Here is an 8,938-nt window from a genome sequence, read left to right as displayed (position 1 = left end):
TCCTATTTAAATTAGGTCAAAACTTGTTGATTTCTTGTGACAGCATTTTTATTAAGCATGTGAAAGCTAAAATTATACACTCTAAATTTAATTGCTGGAGTTTTGTTGTCTATTAACCATGAGGTCCCAAGCAAGTTATTTAGCCACATGGAGCCTCAGTATCTTAGTAAAATGGAAATAACATTTTATTCTCTTTAACTCAGAGACTTGTTGAGATGCTTAAATGAGATGATGGTAAAGATCTTAAGTCCTCAATAAATTGTTGCTAATCTTTTTATCTCCATGTATACTTGGGGAAACCTCATTAAAGTGAGTAGGGAGGCTGGAAGGGGGAGCTATACAAGAATTACAAGTACAGGAAGAATTGTAACATAGGCTCCAACAGAAGACTCATCAACAAGAAAGAATGATCAGTTCCAGGCCCCCAAAAGGGAAAGACCTACACTGAATAGTCAAGAAATCCACTACCCTTGCAACTTACCTATAAGAAACTGGCATCACCCTGAACTCTTGCCTTTCTCCAATGGACTTGCTTTCAAAACGACCCTTCCCATCTTCCTCCTTCTCCTCCATAGAATAATGTTCCTCTCCTTTGTTTGTTGGATTGGCCTATGGTTTTTCCATAGTTTGCATGTCCCAAATTGCTATTCCCGAATAAATCCATTTTATTCTGGTAAACTAACTGACAGCTTTATGTTTAAGGTTAATACTATAGTTGCTAGAAACTGGAAGTTATGGGCCCAAGGAAAATCAGTTCTCCCCTTCGATGAGTTCACTGCTTCATGGGGAGAGGTGAGAGACCAATGGGTGAGCAAATGGGACAGAGCCGATCCCCATAGTTAAGTGCCACACTAGCAGTACCAGAATAGACTGGCAGACAACAAAGAAGTGTCCACCAAGAAGACAACAAGGCTGTAAAGCAACCAAACATGTTTATTTGGGGTCTTAAGAATTGCAGTCCAAGAGATACAGAAGACACAGAATCTACAGAATTCAAACATCTGCCCTGAAATGTGAAAGTGGTGTGCAGGTTTGTAAAGGCAAAACCTACAAGGCTACATAAGTTGTTTTGAAAGAATTATGATTGGCGCTGGCAGAGTTTGAAGCGACCTTCCGTACATGGCAGGATACTTGGCTAACAGGTGTTACGTTATCTCTGTTTCAGTCCAAAGTAGGAGGATGTGTTCCAGGAGGTGGTAGATCTGTAATTGACAGAAGTCAAAAGTTCTAAGAATTACAACAGGGATGTGCTTAGGTCCTAGTTCCTTGAGATCCTTCTGACTCTATTTTGAGTGACTCTTTTAGCAAAGCTTCTTCATTTTGGAAGCTTCTTTCACAGAAGGAAGTTTTTAATTTTCACTGGGAATATCAGAAAGGATTTGCACAGAGACATCGCTCAGGCTTTGAAGGATGAGGTGAGTAGTATTTTGAGGGAAGGAAATGGTGGGGGGAGGGACGAAGATACAGGGCCATGCTAAGAGAAGGCATCCATGTACAAAAAGATAGCGAGTTTGCAAAGTACTGTCCCTGAACATAGCAGAGACCACTCATAATAAACAGGCAGGGGACAAGTGAAAGCATGATGAGAGGCACATTGTAGCATCAAAGCAGCATGTTAACTTGTTTTAAGTGATAATCATTTGGTAGTTTGCCTGTTTCAAAAAGCCTCTCAATATTTGTGTAAAGCCAAGTCTGTCATTTGAAAACAGAATGTTTTGGGGGCTGAATGGCACTGTGTCACCCCAACAAGAAGAATAATAATTGAATCTAATTGTCATCTGTGCTCTTATTTTAAAATAACCTGTTCTAACACCCCCTAACAGCAAAGGAACTTTCAGAAGAGTCAGTTGACCAGATGCAACTTTTTCCCTGATATGTTAGTTTCAACCTGAGTTCATTAAATTCTTTGGGTTTTTTTCTGTAGCATGTATGCTCATTCATCAGCCTGAGTCATTTTATCTGATTGGGTCCAGTCTCCCCCTCCTTGGCATGCCTGCTTTGCTGCTGAATAAATCATCCTGGGATATGTCCAGGAGGAAGATTTTCATAGGAAAGTTCCATCTGCATTCAACCCCTCATTTATTCAGGCTGAGTTCTTAGGCTCCCAAGGAGAAAGATTGAGAAAATAAAGAGGTATCTTCCACTGCCAAGTTTACTAATATGGTCATTAGCACAGATGACTTGGGGCAATGCCTGCAGAGAGAGGACACAGTTGGGCATACATCCTGGCACAGGGTCTGCAGGAACCCGCCTCCCTCCCCCACCAGCCTTCTGCCCTCTTTGGGCTCCCTCCTCAAGTCAAGACACTTATTACCCGCCAGAGTTTCAAGAGAGCTGGTGAGGCTGATGAGTCCAAGCAATTTAGAAAGGGAGAAGCAAGAAGTGTTTCTTTTCTGGGATGATTTCATTAATGTCTAGATCACTGCAAAACTGAGTTTTGGGGTGCTCTTTGCCCTTAACCCCCAGGCCCTTGGGAGTGGGACAGCTACCCCAGAAGATCTTTATAGTTAAATTAATTAATTCATCCACAAACCGTTCTATTTAAAATTGAGCATTTAGTTTTGTTCTCTTGAGAGATGGTGGACTACAACTCTAAAGATCTGGGATTAAAGGAGTTTTTCAGGGTGTATATTACATCCCAGAAATCTACTGTTAGGGGATAGGGGAAAATGTTAGTCGTTTTCTCTCTTGGGATTCTCCTTACAAGGCAGTGGACCAGTTCTGGATTTAAACCGAAACCCATGTGTGTGGATAAGAAAGAATAAAAAGGAAATGATTAAATCCCGTGTTTCTGGGACACAGTGGACACAAATAACCCTGGACATGGAGTATGTGGTTGGGGAAGAGGACCATCCAAAGCTATTCCCCACTCAGGGCAGGCAGAGAGAGGGGAGTTTCTCCTCGGGAGAACAAGGGAAATCAATCGCTCATTCTTGAGGGCTGAGGGGGCAGCGAGGCGGTCTTCTGGGCTTTCACGGGACGCCACGGGGAGCCGAGAAAGCGCCCAGGGCTTGACGTCATTGGCCATCAGCTGACTGTGCTCAGGGCTCGGGCTCCACGGCTGCAGCCGCAGTCGCCGTGGCGGAGGTGGCGGCCACCGCGGCTCCGCCACCTGCAGCCGGGCTCGGGACTGCGGCGACCACACTTGCCCTGCGGCTCCGGGACCCGGCGCTCCCGCTCGGCCGGGCGTGGGCGCGGAGCCGGGAGGGCGGGAAACCGGGGCTTGAGCGGGCAGCTGGAAATGTTTTCCCCTCCTCCTCCCCCTCTCCTATTGTAAGCAGGGAGAAACTTGGTGTGCGCTGCACTCGGGGACGAGCCCTCCACTTCTCCGGACTGGTGTAGTAAAGGCTCTTGCTGGAAGCCGTCTCTACAACTGCGGCTTCTTGCTTTTAGCCCGATAGTTGGTTTCGCCAAAATATGCCCGGGTGGGGAGGACGGAAAGGAGACCCTCTGTTTCATCGCGCTGTGCTCTCGGAGTCCGTGGGCAGAGCGGCCTACGAGTCCTGGCTCTGCACCTGCCGAGGACCGGAGCCAGTGCCTAAAAAAGAAGAGCGGAGGAACCGGCCCGCGCGGCCAGCTGGAGCGCTGGATACTCGCGCGGGGGGAGACAGGGGAGCCCGCGGTCGTCCTCACCCACGCCGGCCTGCGCGTGTTGCTGCCTCCAAGACCTGGGGCGTCCTGGCCAGATCAGGGTGTCAGCTCCCCGCCACCACCCCCACCCGGTTCCGGGGGCGTGGCTTGGCATGGGGGCGGGTTTAAGTCGCCGCGGGTGTCTGACCGATCTGACAGGTCTCCAAATTCCTCCCCGCCGCCGGGTGCCCGCAGCGCGCTTCAGAGCGCCAGGGTGGCACGCGGCGCGTCCCTGGATCCGGTGGCGTCTCAGTCGACTTCCCCGCGGCTTCGGGCCTCCCTTCTCGTCCAGACCTTACACCCGCCGCACCCGCCAATCTTCTGTTCTTAGGCTTAGGGATCCGCACCAGTGGCTTCTCGGCGATCTCAGAGCTGTTGGCTTCGGAGCCCTCCCCACTTTTTCCTGCTCCCGCCTCCCAGCTCCGGGCCAAATGGACTCCGAAGAGCGAAGTGAAGGGAATGGGAACTGTGGGCTCCGACCCCTCGGAAGCACAGCTGGAAGGGCTGACCTCGTCTAGCCGCGACTGGGACCCTGCCGCCCTCCCCCTTCCCCGAGGGATGCGACGGGCCAGAGCCAGCGCCGCGCGGTCAGTCCTCGCGCAGGAAAAGGAGACAGCCAGAGATGAGCCGAGGAGGGAGCCTCAGCACCCCCCCTGCTCCAAATTAACTGTTTGGTGACTTGTTAGCCCCGAGGCTACCACCTCTCCAACCCTTCCGCGGGGCACCCCACCACCTCCCCGTCCCCCACACCTCCCCCTTCTTTGTCCCCGCCCCCAGCTCCGCCCCGGCTCCCCATCCCGGCGCAATGGAGTTCTCCGAAGGGCTCTGCTCCAGCTACAGCGGCTAACTTCGCACCCGCCGCCGCCGCCGGTCACCCTCGGCCAGTCCTCCTGCAGGCGCCGAGTCGTGGGTGTCCCGAGCCCAGTGCCGCAGCCAGGACCCGCCCGGCGCGCAGCAGAAAGAAGCACGGCGCCCAGGCGCCTCTTGGAGAGCAAAGGCTGCGCCAAGACGCTGAGCCGAGGAGCGGCCGAGAAGCCTGAGCCCGAGAAGGGGGCTGCGTGGCTCAGAGCGCCGCGGCTTCTGCGGACACCGAGCCACCGCCGCCGCGCACCCCAGCTGCGCGGTTTGGCGGGAGGGCGGCGCGCAAGGACGCAGGGGTCTGCGGCAATCTTCCCGACGCCCTTTGCCCCGAGGAGCACTATGACCTGACGCGCGGGGCCTCCTGTGCAGGGCTCGCGCGACCCGGCGGCCGGGGATACCAGGGCTCGCCGCCCAGCTCCCGCCAGGCCGCCGTGGGGTCTTTGGGACCCCTTCCCCAGCTGCCTCCTCCTGGCTCTGCGCCTCCCCGCCTGCGGCCCGGCGCCATGGAGCTCTCCGATGTGCGCTGCCTGAGCGGCAGCGAGGAACTCTACACTATCCACCCGACGCCCCCGGCCGGCGACGGCGGGAGCGGCTCGCGGCCGCAGCGGCTGTTGTGGCAGACGGCGGTGAGGCACATCACCGAGCAGCGCTTCATTCATGGGCACCGGGGCAGCAGCGGCGGCAGCGGGAGCAGAGGCTCCGGCAAAGCCTCGGACCCTGCAGGCGGCGGCCCCAACCATCACGCGGCGCAGCTGTCCGGCGCCTCGGCGCCGCCCCTCTACTCGCTGGGCCCCGGGGAGAGAGCGCACAGCACTGGTGGCACCAAAGTCTTCCCGGAACGCAGCGGGAGCGGCAGCGGCGGCGGGGGCGGGGGCGATCTGGGCTTCCTGCACCTCGACTGCGCCCCAAGCAACTCGGATTTCTTCCTCAATGGGGGCTATAGCTACCGAGGGGTCATTTTCCCCACTCTGCGCAACTCCTTCAAGTCCCGGGATCTGGAGCGCCTCTACCAGCGCTATTTCCTGGGCCAGAGGCGCAAATCCGAGGTGGTGATGAACGTGCTGGACGTGCTGACCAAACTCACCCTCTTGGTCCTCCACTTGAGCCTGGCCTCGGCCCCCATGGACCCGCTCAAGGGCATCCTCCTGGGCTTCTTCACTGGCATCGAGGTGGTGATCTGCGCCCTGGTGGTGGTCAGGAAGGACACCACCTCGCACACGTACCTGCAGTACAGCGGCGTGGTCACTTGGGTGGCTATGACCACCCAGATCTTGGCAGCAGGCCTCGGCTACGGGCTTCTGGGTGATGGCATCGGCTACGTTCTCTTCACGCTGTTTGCCACCTACAGCATGCTGCCGCTGCCGCTCACCTGGGCCATCCTGGCCGGCCTGGGCACCTCGCTGCTGCAGGTGGTCCTGCAGGTGGTCATCCCTCGGCTAGCGGTCATTTCCATCAACCAGGTAACTCCTGCCTGCCTTGCTCTTCACCCCCCACCCCCCACCCCCGCACTCCCCTGGGTTATTTAGAAATAGCTTTCAGAGAGGCCTGCTTTCCTTGCTCATTTTGAGGCCCCTCCCCCAGCCTGGCACAGTGCCTCGCACTTGGGAGGTCCTGGGTGTTGGTGGGATGGTATTTCGCTCATCTTAGAGGAGTTGGAACTAAATGATCTCTAAAGTTTCTTCCAGCCCTCCCCTTCTCTTCGGCTTCTGTGAGTAATTCTTCTCTGACTTCAGCTAAGAAACAGCCTTCTTTCTGCTCTGCACATGTCGCCCAGGCCCTGTAGTCTCTGGAGCAGGAAACAGAAGGGGAGGAGAAGCACCCCGATTTAGAAGATGACCCACTCCTTAACAGCTTTTGGTGTTGTAAGGGACTCTGGGATTCAGAGTTGGGTTTCTGTGTATCTCTGTGCCACAAACCCTCAGTTCTAGAAGTTAATAGCATTTTTTGAACACATTGCAATTGTTGGTGGGGACCCTACATATGTTATATCGTCCAGTCCCTCAGTCCCATGATACATATTTTACTTGGGAATTCTTTACTGCTTTGGGGTTCTAAGAGGATATCTTCTCTTGTAGGATCCGAACCCAGTGCTTTGCATAGATCAGCCTCATCTGGGACCGGTAGGGTAGGCAGGGAAGTGTCTTTGGCAAAGAATGCAAGTTTTGCTTGATTGATAAAGGATATTTTGATGTAGATGGTCTGAAATATGTAGGTGGAACCTGACCCTCCGTCGCTTTTCTTCCTTTCTTCCTGTCTTTCCTGCTAAATGTGGATGTGTTTCTGGGAACAGTGTTCCCATTGTCTGTGCAGGAGAAGGTAGATGGTGATTTTATTGTTGAAATTCATTAAAATCAATAGATAATTAATGGTCTGGAACTTTGTTTGCCAAATGCTTGATAAGTAGCAGGAGACTGAATTTGGGGGCTTCTCCATAAAAATGAGGGAAACATGTCAGCTGAAGTGTTTCCACATAGGAGGCTGACAAGAGGTGCTTGGACAGGGGCCTGGTTTTTATGTTTCTGCTCTAGGCTCAGCCTCTGTGCCTTTGGCTCTATAGGAAGCTTAAAAACTCCTCTTCCTTGTGTTCGGGTTTGAATATATTGTTGAATAACCAGGTACAACACCTCCAAAAATGGCTTGTGGTTTCTGGAACACAGACACCTATAGAAGGCTTTACCCATCATTGACCCTCTGGGTTTCTAGTGGATTTGGGATTCTCTCTCTTCTCTGATGGCTCTGTATCCATTTGCTCAGGTTACTTATCTGGTTGGCTGCTTTTACAGTGCTTTTTGAAGTCTCCCTGGGTAGAGCAGAGTATTATAAAGTACATGGCTGTGATCATCAGACATGAAATGGAGAGATGAGAGCCTCTTTGAGTAAGGGCTGACCAGCTGAACTTGTCCTTATAAGACAGTAATGAATGTTTTCTCGAAATCACTGTGAAACTTTAATATCCACATCTTAAAGTCTCAATTTGGGATTGTGTAAAATATGTCTTCAGAACTGTGTTTCTCAGTCTTCACACGTGGATCTGAACCCCACTAGCCTCTGAAAGTCTCAATTTCTTCCAAGCCCTCCTCCTTTTTTGCACTTTCTTTATTATGTATCTCCACATCATCAGACTCTCCTTCCCCATCTTGCTCCTTTTCCCCTTCTCTTCCTCCTCTTTTTCCTTCTTCTCCTCCTTTTTCCTTATCTTTTTTCACTGAGTCGTTTTCATGATATATCACAGGTATCTGCTCATTTGCAGAAAATCCCACTGATCATAACCCACTGCTTTCCATGCAGTAGCCTTCCTTAGTACACATTGTTGAGAGACTTCATCAAGTAAGTTTGAATAGTATTTAGAATAACAACATCCCAAGTGGCAAATGATGAATATTTTCAAAGTTCTAAGTATAGAGACGCTTTGCTTGCCAAATGAATCCAGAAAGTAAATTTTGGCTTCATATTTGTTTTATGCTCTACTCAAATACTACCAGATGGGAGAAGATTAAAAATAACCCTAAAATGTCTTCCCACTTCCATCCCATGATAAACAGTCCTTCGCTGGAAAACCAAGGTCCAGGTACCTGCAAACCAAGCTCATTTGACTTTCTGTTTGGGTAGGAGTTGTAGATGAACTGCAGTTTCCCAGTGGAATCAGCTTTTACCAGACCCCTGGGAACAGCCAGAGCGCTCTCCTCTCACTTCAGGTGCTGAAAAGACCCTTGTGGCTTTGGTTACCAAATGTTTTCCTTTGGCGCCCTCTAGAGGTCCAAGCTTCTTTCTTAGATCTTGCAGGTGGGTGAAGTGGAGAATTAATAGCTTTTAAAATCATCTTTGATTTTTGAGTAGGTACTGTTTAGTTTTCCCTGTTTGGGAACATACAAGGCATGCCCTGCTAATGACCTCTTATAGCAATTAGAATAACATCCTAACTCCTTCCCATGGTCACCCGGTCCCCTTACAAACTGGTTGCTCCTTCTCTCTATAATTATGTTTCCTTCTGTTCTCCTCCTCAGGCTCCAAATACACAGTACCTTTTCCTGCTTTCAGAGATCTTGAGCTCTTTCCCCACTTCTTAGCCTTTGTGCTTGCTGCCTAGAATGATCTTTCCCAGGTCTTCCCATTATCCTGGACGCAGTTCACACGCCACTCCCTAGTGCTTGGCTTGTTCTGTTTTCTCCTGAGCACGTACACTGTCTGAAATTATTTTATTTGTTTATATTTGTTCTGTTTCTTCCCCCACCCCCACCCCCACAGGAACATAAACATCACCTAAGGGCGTAGACGTCTATGTGTTTACCAATTTATGCTCATCACCTAGAAAAATGCCAGGCACCCAGCATACAGACACTGAACGAACAAGACTGTTCAGTGCAGAGGTAATATAAAATATCCAAGCCCCCTCCACTGTGCTAGTGGAAGTTTTCCATGTACACAATCACATGTAAGTTGTATGTGT

General features: G+C 51.3%; 1 protein-coding gene across 1 annotated transcript in view; it reads left to right on the top strand.

Moving 5' to 3' along the window:
* The first annotated feature begins 4,994 nt into the window (after positions 1-4,994).
* Positions 4,995-8,938, top strand: part of ADCY8 (adenylate cyclase 8) — a 259,560-nt gene continuing 255,616 nt past the window's right edge. Inside the window, exon 1 of the mRNA XM_021688464.1 lies at positions 4,995-5,951. Coding sequence (XP_021544139.1) covers positions 4,995-5,951 — 957 coding nt within the window. The remainder of the gene's footprint in view (positions 5,952-8,938) is intronic.

The sequence above is a fragment of the Neomonachus schauinslandi genome, chromosome 4, assembly GCF_002201575.2.
Source record: "Neomonachus schauinslandi chromosome 4, ASM220157v2, whole genome shotgun sequence".
In the NCBI taxonomy this organism is placed as follows: Eukaryota; Metazoa; Chordata; class Mammalia; order Carnivora; family Phocidae; genus Neomonachus; species Neomonachus schauinslandi.
The sequence above is the reverse complement of the archived record's forward strand: the minus strand, read 5'-3'. Positions and strand labels throughout refer to the sequence as shown.